This window comes from Pan paniscus, chromosome 10 (assembly GCF_029289425.2).
Source record: "Pan paniscus chromosome 10, NHGRI_mPanPan1-v2.0_pri, whole genome shotgun sequence".
In the NCBI taxonomy this organism is placed as follows: Eukaryota; Metazoa; Chordata; class Mammalia; order Primates; family Hominidae; genus Pan; species Pan paniscus.
Genome location: NC_073259.2, coordinates 29229326 through 29251510, shown reverse-complemented (window position 1 = coordinate 29251510; position 22185 = coordinate 29229326). Strand labels below are relative to the sequence as shown.

The following is a 22185-nucleotide window of genomic DNA, read 5'->3' as shown; positions in this document are numbered from 1 at the left end:
CCATTATTCTAAGAGCCATGAAGAAATATTCAGCAGAGTAGGAGACTCAGAGTGATGGAAAGAATGGTGGCTGTTTTATTAGAGAGGGGAGTCAGGGGAAGCCTCTCAGAGGAGTGACATTTAATCAGAGACATGGGGGAAGCCAGGGAGCAAGCCCTGCAGAAATCTGAAGGGAGTGCATTCTAGGCAGAGGAAACTTCACGTGCAAAGGCCCTGAGGCAGGAAAGGTGAGCCTGGGGTCAGGGGATAGGATAGCTAACAGGGCTACTTCCAAGTCAGTGAAGCAGAGCAGAGAAAATGAGGCACTCCTTGTTCCTGGCACCAAGATTTCCAGATTTTTATCTTCTAAATATTTCTCTAACCTCCTCTTCACCCCTGATCTCCTCTCAATCCCAGATTTCTCTCCTTGCAGTTGAGCTACCCTCAAAACTACCCTCCACCCTGTGATGAGATAATCTAAACATGTATCTCCAACCCCATTTTCCGCTCCTTTCTACTTTTTCATTATCTGACCTGCCACTGCCTATAGACTAAAGTCCCAGGTGCCTTCACAAGATGGACAAAGCCCTCTAGAAGATAGCCCTGGTTACCTCACCACTTCCTACCTTATACTACACACTCCAACCACACCAAAGTACCAGTTCCTCCAGAAAACTATATTTCTGGTCTCTATGCCTTGCCCCAAGCTGTTTCCTTTCCCTAAAAACCATCCCCTCTTCCATGTTTTTGCTTGGCTAACTCAATAGTGAGACTCAGCTCTGGAGTTACTTTTCCTCTGTGCCCACATCATCACCTGGGAATACTTCAGTACTTCCACTTTCCAGGAATTGTTAAGGGGATATGTTTATATATCTGTCTCTCCAGTTAGCTTCTAATTTTCTCAAGAGCAGATAACTGGTTCTTAATCATGTTTTACCCCCAAGGCATGATTTGTGTTCTGGCCCAGGGCAGCTAAGCAAACTACACTCATCTCCTTTCTCATGCTGCCAGCTTAGGAACTTACCCTCCTTCCACTGTCCCTTTGTCCCAGGCCTACAACACATAGCTACCCTGTGAGATTTTATTCAGATGAATGGGTTTCAAAAGATGCCTAACAATTTCCAAGATTGTTTCATCACATTCATCCAGAAAATCCAAAGAGAAGATAAAATGTACAGCTCAGAAGGACAGACATCCATATGTCTAGCTGAGAAAAACAGGAAGGACAGTAATTGTCCTGTGACTTTAGAGTTTGTGCTAATAGTAAGTTTTAAAAGGAAATCAAATATTTGAAGATGCAGGCTTATTTTAAATCCATTTCCAGTGTTCAGCTTCTCATTTTGTAAACTTAAGGATCACTTGCCAACTTTAATTTCTACACTTCTCTTGTACTTCTCCTGGTACTTAAAAAGGTAGTGTAGAAGTTGAGAATAGATGCTAAATCAATGTTTTCCAATTAACATATTATTTTCCTTATTTAAGCTCCCTTTTATGTTATGTTCAAAGTTCTAGACTCCATTAAAAATGAAATTATTTTTAGTTCTATGCACTTACAAAAAGAATTTTTTTACAGTTCCCTGCTCTAATCACACACACACACACACACACACACACACACACACACACACACACACACACACCATCCTGGAGCTGAGACTAATCATTGCAACTCTTTTGAAAGTTTATTAAGAAAGAAGAGCTAAATGAGGGTTGTGGAAAAACTGTTGCCGACCCAACACATACTCAACGATTTACTCAATACAAATTTGCAACATGTTGAGTTCACTCTCTCCATAGCCAAGAAGAGAGAAACTTCCCTGAGTTGCTTCTATCTTCTACTTCTTTTCCCCCAGACTCTCTCTCCATTATTTGGCCCTGACCTCCCTTCACTGGGCTTCCATTACTTCTCAGATGAGATACAAAGCCCCTTATGATCACCCAGAATATATTTTCCCCTCTAAGACCTCCAAGCATTAGGACATCCTGAGCTCTTCCCTGGGAAGGCATTTTCCTCCCTTGCTGATGGGACTCATTCTTTGGGATTAATTCAAACATCACTTGCTCAGTGAGCTCAGTGAAGTAGCCCTGGCTCCCTTCCTTCCCCAGGCAGGAAGAAGAGTGGCTTCCTTTGGCCACCCAGCCAATCCTTGTACTTCCTAACCTCATTTGGATGAGTGAGATTAATATTTGTTTTCTAGAGTACAAGCTCCCAGAGGGCAGGTACTGGGTTTATTTCTCTTTGTATGCTCTGCACCTGGCTCTGTATTTGTTGATTGAGTGCTTGAGTCGGAGAGAAAGGCTGCACGGGAGAACAACTTGCCATCCACCAAGGTTCTATAGGAATGTAAGCAAGTTACTCACATGTAACTTTACTGAGTTGGCTAAATTACTGCAGTAAAAGAAGCCCTGAACTGATAAGGCCTCTTCCAGAGGTCCGGCAACAGGATAAGGGACATTTTTGCTGAACTCAGTCCTCAAAGTTTTTCCCTAACCACACCCATCTTATTCATCAGGGACAGTTAAGTTAAATCAGTTTGATCCAAAACAAAATGCTTTATTGGATATCATACCTTTCTGCTTCACCACAACAATTTCAAAGATTTTATTTGTGCAAGCAATTTAGAATCAGGAATAAATAGGGAGGGTGCCAGCAGAGGGTTTGTTTACATGCTTTTACACCACCGTGAAAGGAAGACACAGCAGAGTTTACATTTATGCCACGTAAATTGCCATAGAACCAGATGTGGCTTACAAGGTACCTTGTAACTCATCTCCTCTAAGCAATAAAGTCTTTTTTTTTTCCTTCTGGCAAAAGTTTGAGAAACTTACTGCTGTTTTCTATCAGCAGATACAACAGATGGCTGGCACATGCCTGCTTTGCTAAATGAAATGGGCTCTCTGCAGAATTACTCTTTGATCCCTAGTGGCATGTCTACAACACCACAATGCAAATACCACAGCATAGCAGAATCTAAACGTTAAAGGTTGAAAGCTGTGCTTTTGATATGAGTACCTCCTGAAAAAAATCATGCCCACAGTATGTAAACATACTCACATTCCCACTTTGAAACCATGGAACAGGGGTCAGAAAATGAGGCATTTCCTCCATTTGGTGACATAAAACCACCACTAAGGTATGACAGCAAACTCCAGGAGTGCAAAGGTATGAAACCACTTGGGTCATAACTACCAAAACAATCATAACTCTATTAGGAAAAAATGTAGACAGTACACATTAAGGGATTTCCATAATAATAATAAGTGTTACCATAACTGCAGGGTTGGAAAGAAGTGTTTAAGGGTGTTTGGCAGTTCCTTTGAAGTTGGAGAGGGAATTCTTGAATTAAAATTTACCCTATTTTTTAAATTTTTTTTTTGGTTTACGTCAAGGGGAGAAAGGGAAAAAAAAACACACTTTTAATATAAGTCTCTAACTCCAGTCCAACGGGAAACTTGAGAGTGCAAACTGTAGCCAATTTAATGGGACCAGTGTTACATCACATCAAACACCATATTACAGAAACAGATCAGTAGGATGATTCTGTTTTTTATAAAATCAGCAAATATGTGAGTCCATTGTCAGAGAAATGGCCTGTTTCTGTTTTCCCTTTTTTCCAGTGGTACTTTTCTCACTTTAAAGGTGAATTTGGATGATACTAACTGGAATCATTCACAAAGACACCAGTATCCAGACAAAGTTCTTAAGCCTTTGTTATATTTGATTTTTAAATTATTGTTGTTGTTACTTCTGATAGTTTTCAGTAATTCAAGAAGTTTTTTTAAATTGATAGGGAGCTACGCTAGTGTCACTAACTCATTTGTAATAAACCTTACATGTTGGAAAATGTTCCACTTGATACGCTCTCTCTTGAGCATATCTAATATTTTCTATTTTCAGTGGTTATACATAAAAATGAAGAAACACATTCCTGCAGTTTAACTCAATAAAGTCAGTTATTGTACGGTATATACATGACCTCCCACATCCCCAGGGCAGCAGACAAAATTCTCCTGTTCTTTTCCTGTATCCACAGCAACACTTCAGTTTTGTTTTTAAACATGTGGAGATTCAGAAAAATGAAGGTACCCCACTGACTTTTAGTAGTTATAAGAATTCTGCACACTATACATGATAAAAAGCACACTTTAGGATCTGGACCTGTTGGTACAGATGTCTAGAGCTTGCCTAGCAATCCAGGTGTTGGGTTTGAAATTAATATTGGTTGATTATCATCACCCAGAGAATTTCTATTCCATAGACACCAGTTTCACCCCAACCCTTGCCATCTATCTTAGAAATCCAGGCCCTTGGTCACAAGGAGGTTGGAAAACTAGTACAGATGGCTCAGCATAAATCCTTTGTCATTGCTAAAAAAAAAAAAAAAAAAAAAGCAACATCAAAAGGGATGCCCTATTAACTAAGTACTAGATTCCTAGTACCTTAGCATATTTATGCAGGTGATAGAACATATTATAGTTATCAAGATCAAATCTATGTGACCTTTGTAAGTAAAGATCTATTTATATAATCTACATAAATAAAAACCTTTTGGCCTTACACCAAATTGGTTCATATGGAAATCAGTAGTGGTATCCTAATGTTCGATTCTGATTTGTCTAACAAAACTTCTCATTAAATTTTTACTTGAAAGCCATTGGGCTTAGAAAGGGTTATTTTCCAAATAAAATGTTTAATTAGTGCCTTATTTAGAAAACTAAAGTTGTTGCTCATGGCCCCTGCCTGTCTCAAATTTAGAGAAAAATAATAAAGCATGCCTCATTGAAAGATATCATCTATTGAAAAGTTTTATACAAGAATAAAGAGTATTTTCCATTAATTACTAAAAATCCATTAAGGCTAAGCTTTTGCAGTAGAAATTCTTTTCTCATCTAAAAGCCTTGAGAGGAGGCATGTCAGAAAATGAGTATCAGAAGGTTAAATGGAGGCAAAGTTGTCCATGAAAAATGGGAATCGCAGGGAGAGGGAGAATTCAGGAAAAATGATTTCAGGCAAGAAAGATTTGGGGGGACCTCAAAAGAAATTGATGAGAATCTGATGAGCATTAATAAATTCTTTGGTCTCCACAGTTACGATGACCCATGAAAATCATTGGTGTTATCATTTTGTTGAGTGATAAGTAGTGTAAAAATGATACCAGATAATAAAGTATTTATAATACAAAACATCATACAATTTTAAACTCACACACTGTTTATACACATTTGATGTAAAATAATCTTTTAAATTACAAATGAATTCATTGTAGAAAAACCAAAACATAATAGATGAAGATGTAACTGGTGTTTACATCTTGGAAGATCAGATGTTAATTTTTTCTTTATCTGCCAACATATTTTGTAATGGAATCAAACAGAATATACTATATTATACACCAGGGGTCCCCAACCCTCGGGGCACGTGTCAGTACTGGTCCATGGCCTGTTAGGAACCAGGCCGCACAGCAGGAGGTGAGCAGTGGGCGAGTGTTCCCCATCACTCGCATTACCGCCTGAGCTCTGCCTCTGTTAGATCAGCAGCGGCATTAGGTTCCCATAGAACTGTGAACCCTGTTGTGAACTGCACATGTAAGGGATCTAGGTTATGCACCTTTTATGAGAATCTAATGCCTGATCATCTGTCACTGTCTCCCATCACCCTCAGATGGGACCATCTAGTTGCAGGAAAACAACCTCAGGGCTCCCACTGATTCCACATTATGGCGAGTTGTATAATTATTTCATTACATATTACAATGTAATAATAATAGAAATAAAGTGCACTATCCATGTAATGCACTTGAAACATCCTGAAACCATCCCCCATCCTGTTCATAGAAAAATTGTCTTCCACCAGGCGTGGTGGCTCACGCCTGTAATCCCAGCACTGTGGGAGGCTGAGGCGGGTGGATCACAAGGTCAGGAGTTCAAGACCAGCCTGGCCAACATGGTGAAACCCCGTCTCTACTAAAGATACAAAAACTAGCTGGACATGGTGGCACATGCCTGTAATCCCAGCTACTCAGGAGGCTGAGGCAGGAGAATCGTTTGAACCTGGGAGGCAGACGTTGCAGTGAGCCAAGATCACCCCACTACACTCCAGCCTGGGCGACAGAGTGAGACTCTGTCTCAAAAAAAAAAAAAAATTGTCTTCCGTGAAACCAGACTCTGGTGCCAAAATGGTTGGGGACCACTTTTATAAACTACTTAATTTGTATGAGACTCTTCCCATGGCCCCAAATGGATGTCTAGAATATCCTTACAACTGCTTCATTTTATTATTCTGCCACTATTGCTGGACCCTAAGTTGTATCTATTTTTTAATTTTTATAAACAGCATGATGAGGAACACTCTTGGACCTAAATTTTTATTTATATCCATGCTTATTTCCTTGGCATGAATCTCTGGATGTAAAATTGTCCAGTCAAAAAGTCTATACCCTGCCTTTTGCCATCAGATTCTAACAGCCCTGCAAAAAGGTTTACATGCACATTAGCAGCATATGATAATGCACTATTCTCCACATACTAAAACCACTTTTAAAAGATCTGACGAAGTTGATGTGGGGAAATGAATCTCACTGTAATTTTTATTTGCATTTGTTTCAAGTGGAACACAAGATGCATTTTAAGTGGCACCAAGAACACTTTGGGTTACTGTAGTGGTCCCCCACTTTTGGGCACCAGGGACTAGTTTTGTGGAAGACATTTTTTCCATGGACCGGGCGGTGGAGGAATAATTTCTGGATGCTTCAAGCACATCATATTTATCATGCACTTTATTTCTTTTATTACTACATTGTAACATGTAATGAAATAAGCATATAACTCACCATCATGTAGAATCAGTGGGAGCCCTGAGCTTGTTTTCCTGCAACTAGACGGTCCCATATGGAGGTGATGGGAGACAGCGATAGATCATCAGGCATTTGATTCTTATAAGGAGTGTGCAGCCTAGATCCCTCGCATGTGCAATTCACAATAGGGTTCACACTCCTATGAGAATCTTATGCTGCTGTCGATCTGACAGGAGGCGGAGCTTAGTCAGTAAGGAGAGGGATGGGGAGCATCTGTCAACACAGACAAAGCTTCAGTCACTGGCCTGTCACTCACCTCCTGCTGTGCTGCCCAGTTCCCAACAGGCCATGGACCAGCACTGGTCTGTGGCCCAGAGGTTGGGGATCCTTCGTTACTGGACTAATAATTTATTGGAAGTAAATAACACCTTACTGCTTCTATAAGGTCTTCAATCCTGAGGTTATTTTAATGTTGTCCACATGTTGCTAAAACACTTAAATATAAAATTTAAAACTTCATTAATGAGCTATGTGTTTTGTTTATGTATTGTTGAAATGCCTAAATATTTGATATCATTTGGATGAAATAATCAGATAATGAAATGAAATTTTCATTTTCCATGTAAATGTTTTGATGTGGTTTGGCTTTAGCCATAGATACCTTTCAAAATACTAATTGGTATTGAAGTCATTTTTCCCATCTTCAGAATTTCTGTGCATTTCAAAAATTATGGTGCTGGGATCACGTAACTTTAGTAAGCAAAATTAGCCATACTTAAATAATATTAAACATAAAAAAATAATATTTTAAAGCATCTTGCTGCTTGGTATTGTGTAGATTCTTCCCCCTCACCACCCTTTCCCCAGAAAGCAGATTTTATGTAGTTAGTTGTGGTAACCTATTCAAAGCCGAACGAGTAGAGAGAGAAAGGTAGCTTAATTGAGGTGCTAACATTGTCCTGCATCATTAGATCATCCACATAGGTGAGCAACACTTAAGCAGGAGAAAAAAATATTACAAACTTCCTCTTCATGCCAGTTCCACTCTCCTCCCTAATCCCCTGCAGGACATATTCCTGAGATTGTATGACATGTCAGTCCATTTTGTACTCACCAATATGCCAATATTTGCAAACATGCATTATACTGTTAAGCAATAGGATAAAAGCAACATGGAATTTAAGCCTTTGCTTCAAATTCTATTCTTCAACAGACAAACATAAGTGAGAGAGAAAGAGATAGAGAGAGGAGGGAGGGAGGGGGGAGAGAGAGAGAGAGAGTGCACGCGCGAGAGAGCTATTGGCACTTTCTGCTTTTCCTACAGTTAACCAGTTACCAAACCCTTTCAGATGGAAGGGTGCAGTTCAAACTGCCTTTTATTGATTCTTATGAACCCATAAAGGTATAGGTTAAAAAATGTCTTTTCAAAAATATAGAATTAATTGGCCACTTAGTTAATGACCATCTGATGAGCGGTCAGCCATAAGTAAACAGATACAGCTGAAAAGGAGAAAATGAAAGGCCATTCGTTGGTTTATTACTGATTTCACAATATTCCCAACTTAATTGTTTATGAAGTATCTATGAAGAGGGACTTGTAGGGAGAAAAGGAATAATCTCCCTATAGAGCAATGGAAACCTCGATGAACCTATCTGCAAAATGGGGGTATTAACAATAGATGACTTTCCTGTTATAAACCTCAGTGAATCCAAAACCTCAATTTTTTTTAACCACATAGCAATGGAAGTGTTGAAGGGTCTAGATTTGATCTATTTCAGAAGAAGAAGAAAAAGAGAACAGACTTGAAGGGAAAAAGACAGCTAAAAGGGTCATGTGTATACCATAACAGGTAATTAGAGGGAAACAAAGTGGTTTCTCAATTCAAAATAGTTATTTTTTATAAAGTTATTTTATCACATTCTTCTTGAAAATAATCATTTAAGGAACTTTAGAATAAAAGACCTCAAAATGTGGTTTTAATTATAATTATAATGATTTTCATAGTAGACACATTTTACCAACTAATAAGCTAAAGAATGCATTGCTTACCATTTGTCCTCTAGAGTAAATTCTCCAATTGTACAAAAGAAATTAAATTTACATAAGCATTTTATTCTTTCTTTCTAAAATTAGAAGCCATAAAAATGTACAAAAGGTAACATATAAAAGATGCTAATGTGCTAAGGAATAAAAGGAATGCTTCTTCATAAAAAATAGATTCCAGTTTTCTTTTCCATATGAAAGCATTTAAAATGGTAACTTGAAAACATAGGCTGCAATATTTTATAACGTTCTTACATGACACCTTTTGGGTCTAACTTCTACCAGAAATATGCAACATTCACGTTCCAGTGAATAACATTCAACATACTGACTTTTTAGAAGTGCACAATGTCAAAAATACTTACAGACTTTAAAATTTGTTGTAAAGTATGAAGAATGTCACAAGTGATTAGAAACTACTATGCAAAAAGAGTCCTTTAAGTATGTTAAATTTTAATGTCAATGATCACAGAAACACAGTGATGTTGGTATTGGAGGTCTTTATATTTCCAGCAGCCTCAGGACACTGAGTCTTATCAAAATAATGGGCTTAGGCACAAGGCTTGCTCTTTTCTTTTGAAAATCATTAATTTATATGGCAACTTGAAATAAATGGAAATTAATTCTTTATTTGCTTTGGCAATCAGATGAGAAATTTCTCTTAATAACTGTAAAATGTACCAGGCTACACACTATACAGTACTATTTCCACCTGCCATAAGGCAGTGGAAATATTAAAGGGTAATTTTCTCAGAACTTACCTGCCCTGCAGCTTGCCAGGTAAAATTCATGGAATGGATATTGACAGGAATAGCTGGCATTCTCTGTTGCGCTTTTCTGAAATCATGTGTAAAAGGTGCCATTTTCCCCTCTGAAACAATCAGGATATCTTCTTCAAATCCTGGTTTTTAAAATAATAAAACGATCAAACCAGGTAGACTTGAAATCATCTAAATCAGAAGTTTCAAGCAAAAAGAAAACCAAAGAATTAGTGTGGGTCATTTCTGTTCACAAGCATCTGCCTTCAGTACCATCAGCGCTACTAAGATTAATTTTTCTCTGTGGATGATGAGAATGATGCCAACAGACCCATGCTTTCAGGGAAAAGGGATGGACATGGAGTTAACCGACGCAAAAAAAAATGCTGGGTGCACCTAAAAACGCAGGGCTATAAAAATTAACAACAGCATGATCAGAACACTAGATCAGCTTTGGTTTCTTAAAAGAGAAGTTTATAAGCTTTCAGATGGAAAATATCTAATTAAAAGAGGGGAACACTCTTTTATGGAAATTAAGTTTTAAAACACAAGAAACGCAGGTATCCCTCTTTCTTGAAGAGTGGAGAGAGGAGGACACAGGCAGGGGAAGGCGCTGGAGGCGGGGGCCTTACCTATGAGTACTCTTGCCTGGTGAGCATCGATCCATAGGTACAGGCTCTCCTCCTGCGGCGGCCCGGCCTCCGCCCGCAGTGCCAGCAGGCACAGGAGGATGCTCCAGAGCCAGAGCGCGGCGGCAGGGAAGGCGCTCCTCCGGGCCATGCTGCTCAGGACCTCCTCGCTGCGGGGAAAACTCCTCGTGCCGCACCTACGCAACCTGGCGCCGTCAGATACTCTGCTGCGCTGCAGCTCCCTCAGCCAGGGCTGTTCCCGTTTAGACGGCTGGGCGCGTCGCCTCCCGGCCTGGGTGCCAAGGAGCCTGCGAGAGCAGGAGGAGGGGGCAGGCAGGACGCGGGAGGAGGAGGGGGGGACCAGCGGGCGCGAGTCGCGCAAGAAGATGGGGCGCGGGCGGGAGTGGGGGCGGCAGAGACGTAAGACTGGCAAAGCTGGCGAGGCCAGCAGTCAGCGGGGCAAATAGAGCGAGAACAGAAGAGCGGGAAGGGCTGGCGCGAGCGAGGTGCGAGCGAGGAGTGGGGCCCGCGAGGCCCGGGCGGCCGCCACTTGGGGGCGCTGTGGGGCCCCCCGGGGGCGGGGCCGCGAGGGACCCCCGAGGCTGCATTCACAGTGCGGTGCGCCCAGTGGAGCGCCCGCGAAGTGGGCGTGTAGGGCTGGTGGACCCGGAGAAGGGCACTCAGAGACCCCTGGGACATCACTCGCCACCTCCTCGGGCCAAGGGAGGCTTCGGGGGAGGGAAATGGGGAGAGCAGACAACGCTGGGCTTGACTGAGTGCTGATGATGGTGATGGTGATGATGATGACGATGATGATGATTGATGATGAGGGTGATGACTCCTGTTCCTCCTCCGGCGCTCACTGAAGGCGCAAATTGCCCTTCGTCTCCCTTTCAGCCAGTAGGATTTCTTTCTCCGCCAACCCTATGCGCTCCGTTCTGCGATAGGCTGGCACTTTGCGCGCTCCCAAGCAGTTAAAACTCGAGGCTCGACTGTCCGGTGGTGCCGATGGCAGGCGCTGGCCTTGGCTCGAGGCGCAGGGCGTCCAGCTGGTACTTGCCCGACACCCAGCATTTGGGGATGCCCGTCTGTCTCCCTGATAACCCGGCAGTGCCCGGAAGAGTGCCCTGGGCCCTGGACGATAGCTGTACCTGACCCTCCGGGGTAGGGCTCCTCTAACATCGTGAATATCTTCACGTTTGCTGATATTTTTTTAAAGTTGCTGAATTCGGCCGGGCGCGATGGCTCACGCCTGTAATCCCTGCACTTTGGGAGGCCAAGGCGGGCGGATCACCTGAGATCAGGAGTTCGAGACCAGCTTGGCCAGCGTGGTGAAACTCCGTCTCTACTAAAAATGCAAAAATTAGCTGGGCATGGTGGCGGGGGCCTGTAGTCCTAGCTACTCGGGAGGCTGAGGCAGGAGAATCACTTGAACCGGGAGGCGGAGGTTGCATTAAGCCAAGATCGTGGCACTGCACTCCAGCCTGGGTGATAGAGCGAGACTCCGTCTCAAAAAATATATAAATAAATAAATAAAATAATTTTTAAAAAGTTGCCGAATTCACAGGTGCGTGGGGGCAAAACCAAGGCTCTGGCCTCGTCTGTGAGAAGCATGCTTGGCCGGCAGTGGGCTGCAGCATAACCTATCCACCTGGCCCAGCAGAAAGAACTGATTTTTGCCTCCTGCCTAATTCCTTGGATGCACAAAGAAAACGGAAGCAAAAGCGTTTTGTTTTGTTTTGTTTTTAATTAAAAAACTTAGCCTTCGGACTCATAAAAGGTTCATTTACTTGTCTTTGTTCTTTAGTACCCGAAGCTGTGACAAATGCCTCAAGGATCAAATGTCTGGGGCTGGGCGTGGTGTTTCAATCAGTCCTTTATAGAGTAGCAGATGCCTCAAGAGGGAAAAACAAACAGAAACAACAGAAGAGAAGGTGGACATGTGCAGGCATCAAGTTAAATCAGTGTTAGGTTCTGAGAATATAGATTTCCAATGAGGAAATATTTGCAGCTATACAACCAACCAATAGAGAAAAAAAAAAAGGAAAAAAGGAATTAGACAAGAAGTCTATGACTGATTTGAACTTGCAGTGTCTTAATTTTTAAAGTACTTTTATTTTAAGTGCTTACTTAATCCTCACAACTCTTAAGTAGGTACTACTATTATTCTTATTTTACTGACGAGGAAAGAGGGCTCAAAAAGTCCAGTAAGTTGACTGTGGATATCCAGCTGGTAAATGAGAGTAAGGGTTCAAATCCCAGACACTCTGATTTCAAAGCCCATACTCTTAGTAACTTATACCTCATACTGATAAATAAATCATAATTAAGTCTATTTGCATCCAAAGCTTCACAGTGATTCTTCCTTTACAATAAAAATATTTACCTGTTTCCCAACATTGCATTATTTTTTATTTCTATGAATATTCATGTATATAATGTATGAACATTAGGCTACTTTTAAAACACTTTAATGTTATAATGCCAGTGTCACCCAGGTAAAGATAATAATTTCACAGCACAATAGGCATTTTCTTTGACTCGGAGCGAGTGGTTTTAATTTAACATTTTTTTCCTAGTTCTGCGCAAACCTCTATGGCTCTTGGTGCAAGGACGCCCTCTACAGGTTTTCCTAATCAAATACTAATTGAGAAATATTCATAAAATTTATTTTTTGGTGCAAGAAAAAGAGGAACTAAATTCTCTCCTAACTCGGTTTGCTCTGAGTGAGGTTCTTCTGCAGCAGTTGAATTTGGTGTTGATAACAATGGTAATCTATCTTGCTATAAGGACGTTTTTTTTCTTCCAGAATGGTTGTTTTCTGTTTACTTCTCTCCAGCACAGGACACTTAGAAAAATTATATTTTATTAGAGATAGATAAAGAGAAATGCTATTTAAAAAATTTTTGGTATAAACTCGTTTGGTTATTAAAGGGGACAAAGAAACACATGTTTTGTTATACAACAGCGATTTTTAAGGGTAGCAGCATGGATATTTTTGTAGGGAGGTCTATCTCTAAGAGATGAATCAGGCTTGACTCTCCTTTCTGTTGTTAAGGAGCAGTTACGTAGCTATTTCATTAAGAATTGATTTAAGTTTTTAAATTTCTTTAAACAAACATGTGACAATATTTACTAGCATATGATAAAAATTTGGAAATAATGTGCTAGGCAAGTCAACTTCATTTCGTTTGAAAATTCTGCCATTTATTTTCCAGTTCATTATGCTTCCTTTCCTTGTGCGATTCCCTTTCATCAATTATGTGTGCAGGCAGCTTCATTTATTTGTTCATTAACTCATTTGCTTATTCAACAAAGATTTATTAAACAGCTATTATATGTAAGACACTGACCTGGAAATTATAGTACAAATAAAACATGATCATAGCCTTCAAAGAGCAATAGAGCTACTAAAATAAGTAAGACAAGTACCTAAACAACCATAATACAAGGCAGAATGTGGTGATTGTTGATAAGGCAGAATGACTGGAAATTCATAGAAGAAATCTTGTATCTAGAATTCTGTACATTTGTTTGTTCATTCATTCATTCATTCAAAATATATTTACCCAGTGTCTGATGTTTGCCATATATAAGCACAGGGGATAGAAAGGTAAGTAAAAAGACAGCCCTGCTGTCAAAGAACTCTCAGTCTAACAAGGGAGTGTGTTGAGAATAAACAATAGAGAGGAATGAACGCCATGGTGGGAAAATGCACAGGGTATTTTGGGACTCGAGGAAAATCCTTCGAGGCAGACTGGGTTCTGGGAAGACTTTCTAGAGTAGAGCATACTTGAGCAGTCTTGAAGGTCAAAGGGGAATTGAGCATGCAAGGGGGAAAGATAAGGAACATCCATGCATAGACAGTGGCAATAGTGAGAGCAAGAGACATGAGAAAGAATGGCACCATGCAGGATCTGCAGGTGCTGACCTGTAGTATGATGAGCCTGGAATGGGAGAGGGAGGGAGCAGCTGGGGATGAAGCCCAAAATGTAGGTAGGACCTGGTTATGGAAGATTGTGCTGAGAACAATTCCAAATAATTTGTTTAGAGACGCTGTCCTCAAAGAGGCGAGGCGTAACTCCCCACTCCTGAAGTGTGGGATGTGCAGAGTGACTTCCTTTTATAGCGTGCAGTGTGGAAAGTGGGGAAAGTAACAAACCTGACAAACACTACTTCAACTAGGTGATCAAGATCATCAACAGTGATGAGTCATGTGGATAGTATGTGCCCTTGATATGATGTGATGAGAATGGTACTTTACCTATGAGATCTTGCACCTGAAAACCCATAACCCCAGTCTAGTCACAAGAAAAATATCAGAAAAACCCAACTGAAGGACATTCTACAAAATTCCTGATCAGTATGCCTCAAAACTGTCAGTGATCAAACAAAAAAGGGAAGTCTGAGAAACTCATAGCCAAGAGGAACCTAAAGACACATGACTACCAAATGTAATGTGCTATCCTGGACAGCATCCAGGAATAGAAAAAAGACATTAGGTAAAGCTAAGGAAATGTAAGTCAACTACTAATAACACTGTATCAATATTGGCTCATTAATTGTGACAAATGTACCATTCTAATATAGGATGTTAATAACAGGGAAAATTGGGTGTGGGGGTATATGGAAACTCTCTGTACTATCTTTGCCATTTTTGCTGTAAATCTAAAACTGTTCTAAAATATAAAGCTTATTTTAAAAATTAAAGATCAAGACTTGAATATGTTTAAAAAATCTTAGCTGCTGACATTTGAAAAGCAGATTTTTTAATTAAAAATTTGATTTCTGGCTGCTCTTGAAAATGTAGAGATCTGACAATATTCCCTTCTTAGAAAGAATCATATGGTGTGAGTAGTGACTGCCCTTCAAAGAGGACTAGCGTGCCCAGTCGTTACAGTTGCACTACTCTTCCATCCAGCATGCTTTGCTCTTTTACTTGACCATCTAGGCTTCTGTAGGCTCCTGAGTTTGCCATGCATATCCTGGAGGAGACCCGGAGGGACAGGGAAGAAGAAGGTATCTGAGGGGGCTGAAGCCAGTGCTCATCTTGGAAGTGCAATTGTGTGGGAACCAGGGCAACACAGCTCTAGAGGTAGGTCTTGTCAGTGTCCAGCCATTCATTCACCCAGGGAAGTTGCCAGAACTATCTTGGTGACTGCAGGCATTGGGACTGAGACTGGTGCATATCAGCTGCACCCTAAGCTGTGTCTTGGAGAAGGAAGGAGCAGATACCCCTGTACTACACTGCTGTGGAGAGGGAGACATGAGATAATAAATGAAAAGGGCAAGTTGGCGAGGATTATGCTTAAAAAACAAACTCTCTTCTTATACTACCATATATAATAGCTATATATAACTATGGATAGACTATAACTGTCTACCTTTTCTATAACATCTGAAAGTTTATATAACAAAATATTTCTAGTGGTTACCTATGGGAAGTAGGAACACAGATAGGGAATGATTTTCCATTTATGCACAAATATTTTCTGATTCGTAATAAAATGAGAAGATGCTTTTGTAATTAAAAACCATTTTTAAGAACAGAAAAAGGTTGTTTTATGCCTGCTTCAGTCGGTTTCTCCTGAAGTAAGCAGCTGTCAACACCTAGGTTAGCACCTCTCGCTATGCGGCTTGCACACTTTACCACTTAAGAACTGCACATCACAACACATGACAGCTCATTACTGAAGCACAGCACGGCCGGAGTATTCCTCATCATCCTATGCGACATTCTTGCCCTTCTTTCTTCACATGATGGCATTGCCAAGCAACCTAGCATATCTTGTCTTCCAAAAACCATATCTATTCTTTTCTGTTCATCCATGCTGTTTTATCCTTATGACATTTAATGAAGGGTTTTTTTCATATGATAGGGAAGAAAGGGAAAACAATTTCATTGCCCAATAGTAGAGGAATGAGAAAGCAAATTAGAATATCTTCATAGGAAGAAGTATTATTGAACTATTAAAATTGATGTTCTGAAAGATATTCAACCATGAATCTATCACCACAATAACAATAATAGATATTACCTATCACTCCCAAAAGTTTAGCAAAATCTACACTTGAAATATGTGCAGTTTATTGGATGTCCACTATATTTAATTAAACCCGTTTTAAAGAAATTTTAAAAAATAGTGTTTCTTCAGGAAGAAAAAATGGTAAATTGGACTATATTAAAATTAAGAACCTCTTATCAAAAGACAGTATTGAGAGTGAAATGACAAGCCATAGAATGGGAGAAGATATGTGGTTGTATGAGACTCTTATCCGGATCATATAAAGAATTTCTACAAATCTACAAGTGAAAAGAGAGTCCAGTAGAAAAACGGTCAAAGGCTTGAACAGGCACTTCGTTAAAGAACATACCTAAATGCCAATTAACACATTAAAAATGGCAACTTTATTAGCCATCAGAGAAATGTGAATTAAAACTACAGTGAGAAACCTCTTCAGCCCCATCAGAATGGCTAAAATGAAATAGAAAGAATATATGAGGTTAGTGAGGATATGAAGCAAACAAAACTTATATACTGCTGGCAGGAATGTGAATTGGTACAACCATTTTTGAAAACTGAAAAGAAGTGCTAAAGCTGAACCCAGAAATTATATTCTCAGGTACAAGCCCAACAAAAAAAGACATATGTCTATATATATATATGTGTGTGTGTGTGTGTATATATATGTATGTATGTATATATAGTCATCCAAAGTAATATATAAATATGTGTGTGTGTATATATAGTCATCGAAAGACATGTTTATAAAATCCCTGTTTATAATGGCACCAAAATAGAAACAACCCAAATATCTATTGACAGTGGAATGGATAAAGAAATTGTTACATATTTATAAATGGAATACTACATAGCAATAAGAATAACAAATTGTATTAGTTTTTGCGATTAAAAACAATGGTAAAAAGTCGCAATTACTTTTGCCCCATCCTAATAATTACAACATTGACTCTTGAAAACATCATGTTGAGTTAAAAAAGCCAAAATGTACATACTTTGGCTTTAAATATGATTCCATATTTAAAAAATTCAAAAATATAAGAAACTAATCTATGATATTAGAAATCAAGATAATGATAACCTTTGAAGAGTGGTAATGATTGGAAAGGACATAAAAGAGGCTTCAGTGGTACTAGTAATGTTTTGTTTCTTGATTTGAATCTTGGCTACATGAGAATGTTTCTTCTGTGAAAATTCAGTAAGTTGTCCACCTATGATTGACATACTTTTCTATATGCATGTTATATTTTAATAAAACATTTATTAAAATTAGAAAAAATCAAGAATGGGCTAGAAGAAAACATGGGCAAATGTAAGTTTAGAATGGGGAAGGCCTTTCTAAGGAAGACAAAAACTATTTTTTAAAGATATATAAATTTGGCCAGGTGCAGTGGCTCATGCCTGTAATCCCAGCACTTCAGGAGGCTGAAGTGGGAGGATTGCTTGAGCTCAGGAGTTTGGGACCAGCCTGGGCAACATAGCAAGATCCCCATCTCCACAAAAGTTATAAAAATAGTCAGGTGTGGTGGCATGGGCCTGTAGTTCTAGCTCTTGGGAGGCTGAGGTGGGAGGATCTCTTGAGCCCAGGAATTTAAGGCTGCAGTGAGCTATGATCACTTGCCTGCACTCCAGCCTGGGCAACAGAGCAAGACTATGTCTCAAAAAAAAAGAAAAAAGATAAATAAATTTGACCTGAAAAAAGTTTTAAATAGCTATGTAGCAAAACCCACCATAAAAAAAATACTAGGGAAAATATCTGCAAAAACATGACAAAGGGAAATTTTCCTAAATTTCTAAAATGTATGTACTAACCAGTAAGTATGCCATCCAGTAGAAAAATGGACAAGGATATAGATGAAATATAGATGATTAACAGAAACAGAAAGACAAAAAGTTACTTCATTCATAATGAAAGAGAAATGTTTTGTTTTACAGATTGCCCAAATATAAAATATTGATAAATATAAAATTAAACAAATTAAAAAGTAAATACACATAAATATTATCAAGAATATAGGAATCAGATAATATATTATTGGTGAGAGTGTAAATTGATTCATCTTTTTTGGAGAACAATGTTCTATTTCTCAATATCCATAAAAATTCAACATCCATATATCCTTTGACTCAATAATTCCACTGCTAGGAGTATGAATATACTTGACATATACTGACTTCTTTCTAATCTAAGTTCTAGCTTTCTACCCATTCCTACATTCAGAAAGTTATCACAGACACAGACATCCTAGAACACAGACACTTGAAGCACTAAAAAATTCCGTGGGTAACAGAAGTACTATATAAAGGAACTTAATTCAGAATAAACCTCAAATAATGAAATGAGACAATTTTGACATATTGCTTTGATGAGGCCATTTTGCCTGGAACGGGAGTGGGCACGCCATTTTCACCCATCCTTTTGACAGAGTTGTTTTGGTGTCAATAGGAACGTGCCTGCCACTGCCACAAAGTAACCCTCATTTCTTCTTTCCCTGAGATTTTCTGTGTCTGATGAGGCTGAGAAATGGCAAAAAGCTGAGGGGTGGGGTGAAAACATCTAGTTCGTATATTATGTGGGAAAAAAATATTGAAAATGTGATGGTCTATAAACATTCTAGAAAGAAATTTAGGTAAGCATTTGGCAATCTTTCTAAACAAAAATATTAAAGCCAGAAGCCACATAAAAGATAGTCTATCATCTATCTTTGCCTTTTATGTGGTTTCTGTATATGTGCATATCTATATATCTATATCTATTTACCTAGATATAGTACATATCTATATAGATACCTCTATTTACATAGATACAGGTATATAAATATAGGTATTGGTATAGGTATAGATATACTCAGTGATTCCAGCAGAAAAACGTTAAAGGATTAATTAAACAACATTAAAGAATTAAATTAAAGAAACAACATTAAAGGATACACGATGTCCTCAGGGGAAAATGTTGGGTTAAAATCCCTAATATAACTTGCCAAATTTTTAAAAAAGAGATAAACCTGAATAATTTCTTTAAAAAAGCGATGAATATTCCAATAGAAAAATGGGCAAAGCTCCAGGTAATTCACACATACACACAACACTCAAATAAATGAAAAACTATGGTCATTTAACCTTTTTAAAAGATGTTTAACTTCACTGGTAATCACAGAAATACAAATTAAAACAATGAGATATTCTTTTGTTACCTTTCATAAAAGTGAAGATGAAAATAACACTCATTATTGAGAGTATGAATTGGTGCAATCTATCCAGAGAGCAAGATGGTAACTTGTATCAATATTTTAGATGGGGGTATACTCTTTAACAAGAATTTTTTCTTCTGAGGATTTATGAAATAATAAGATATGCATAAAACATATGAACAAAAATGTTTTTGGAATACTTTATAATATTAAAGAATTAGAAACAATGCTCTCGTGTAATATATCCATGAAACAAACCTGCACATATACCTCCTGAATCTAAATTTTTAAAAGAAAATTCTTATATTTAAAAATCTTCAATATATGGGCATTTGCTTTATTTTAAAATTAAGCTTCAAAAGTAATTAACAGTAAATTATTAGTAGATGAAAAATGGTTTAAAGCTTATTTTATAATTTAGATAAGGTCTCATCTGTCTTTTGCACTGCTAAGAGATGAGTCTTTTGGTTACAGCTCTCTCGGTCCTGTGGGGACCTCAGCGAGGAATGTTGTCTGACACTGGAAATAGGAGACTTGAGAATATTTTTGTAACAAATTTTGACAAAAGAATTTTTTTAAAAAAAGCTTTATTTATGAGACATTATTATCAAGAAAGGAGAAATTTCTAGACACTAGAACACAGAAGTAGCACTTCAAGATATTCCTTTCCTAGTGTGAACTTATCTGAGAAATTCAACTGGTAATCAGAAGATTGGCGAACATTAACCCAGGATGATCATCCAGCATGAGATTACTAGATGGCAAAAGAGATACTTCATCTTGGCCAGTGGGTCTCAACTGTAGCCCACCAGGAAGCATTTTAGAAAATTTTTGGTTGTTGAGACTGGAGAGTACTTTGGGCTCTTACAGGTATAAGCCAGGGATGGTAGATGTCCTGCTATGCTTGAGATAGGACCACACTGGAATTGTCCCAAGTCTACACATTTTTTGATTGCCTCAGTGGAGATTCATGTAGATGAAAAGCCTATTCATACATATCCGAACCCTAGAAACCTAACTGCATTTTGCATTAAAAAACACATTTTTTTTTTTGACACAGAGTCTCCCTATGATGCCCAGGCTGGAGTGCGATAGTGCCATCTCACTGCAACCTCCGCCCCCTAAGTTCAAGCAATTCTCCTGCCTCAGCCAAGAAGCTGGGATTACAGGCATATACAGTAAATTTTCCAGAACTACAATTCTTGTGGATAATAAGATTCTCTGAAAAGTAAGAAAGTAAAATTCTACTTGGTTTTGTTCTGATCCTTACCTAGAATTGTTCATATTTTATAAAAATCACATCATCACACATCCGTTTTTTTCTTTTTATTTTCCTGTATTTTTTTAAATGCGGAACAGCTTCTGATCTTGTTACTTCCCTTAAAATGAAAACTTTTTCATCAAAGAAGGTGTAAGCATTTCATTACTTCACTTGTGTTCAACCATTTTCATTGTGAATACGTGTTATTTTATTACTTGATTTTTTTGCTTCTTTTATGTATGTTACAGTAGTGTACTGATTTTTTGAATTTATATTTGTCAAAGTAGATAATATTATTTATGGATTCTATTTGAAGATTATAAATAGATAAGAGCAGAATATCTGTTATAAAAAGGCAGCTTTGGCTCATCCTGTAAAGTCTATATACTCTGTGATTCCATTTATGTGACATTCTAGAAAATCAACGGAAGGGGAAGACATCAATGGTTATCAGGGACTAAATGTTTGGGGGAGGGTTTGATTACATAGGAGTAGCATGAAGGAATTTTTTGGGGGGAGGTCAATGTTAACTGCTGTGAATCTTGACTATTGTGGTAATTACATGACTACTTGCAGTTGTCAAATATTATAGACATATACACCAATAAAAAAGTGAGTTTTACTGTATATAAATTTTAAAATAAATTTAAATAATTTTAAAAACTGGAGGACAAACGGAAATAAAATCCAGAAAATAAAACAACCAAAATGGTGGCATTGAGTCTCATGTTAAAAACCACTAAACTATGCCTTTGAAACCCATGACTTTCCTGCCTCCAGAAACAGTTCACATCTCTAGTAAATGAACTACTTATTCCCGTCAGGGCCAATTTCATTCTCCTGTGACTAGTGTCAGCTATGTGGAGAAAAAAAATCTTTTTTTATTGAATTCATAGAAATGAATGAACTATATTTCAACCAAAGCCATCAACGTATTGGCAGTTAGAATGAAAACTTAGGTTACTTAATTCTAGTGATCTTTTTATTACGCTATACTGCCTTACTAGTTTTGTGCTAAAGTGGAAGAATACTGTGAATTCTTAAGTTTTTCCATTCATTGCCAGCATTACCCTTCTAAAGTAAAATAAAATAAAATAAAATAAAATACCATTACTCACATTATAGTGCCACCTGAGTTTACTAAGAAAGTAGAAAAAAAAAAAGAAAACGCGATTTTCTTGATAACATTAGCATTCACATTCCTAGAAGAAAAGTGTACTGTAATGTCACTTCTATTGACAAAAAATACAAGTCTCTTGTGTTTTTATCAGGTGTTTACAATAGGTCAGTGTTTTGGCTAGGGTGTTTAACGCTTTTTGCCATTTACGGTATATTCTGTAGCCTTCTAAAACTGCTTTGAGAAACTTTAACATGTAGAAATGTTTAGTTCACTTATTGCAGGCAATTAAAATAGTTAAGGGAGGAACATTAGCTAATAAAATGTCTTAATTTGGATAATATCCAAATAATAGGTGTCAAAATGATGAATTAATAGCTCTTAAAACT

The 22185-nt window shown here is 38.3% G+C and overlaps 1 protein-coding gene across 1 annotated transcript in view; it reads right to left on the bottom strand.

Annotated features, from left to right (window-relative positions):
• Positions 1–10744, bottom strand: part of WIF1 (WNT inhibitory factor 1) — a 71381-nt gene extending 60637 nt beyond the window's left edge. Inside the window, exons 1-2 of the mRNA XM_003824797.4 lie at positions 10208–10744; positions 9579–9718 (exon numbers count right to left, since the gene is read on the bottom strand). Coding sequence (XP_003824845.1) covers positions 9579–9718; positions 10208–10355 — 288 coding nt within the window. The 5' untranslated portion in view covers positions 10356–10744. The remainder of the gene's footprint in view (positions 1–9578; positions 9719–10207) is intronic.
• Positions 10745–22185: the final 11441 nt, after the last annotated feature.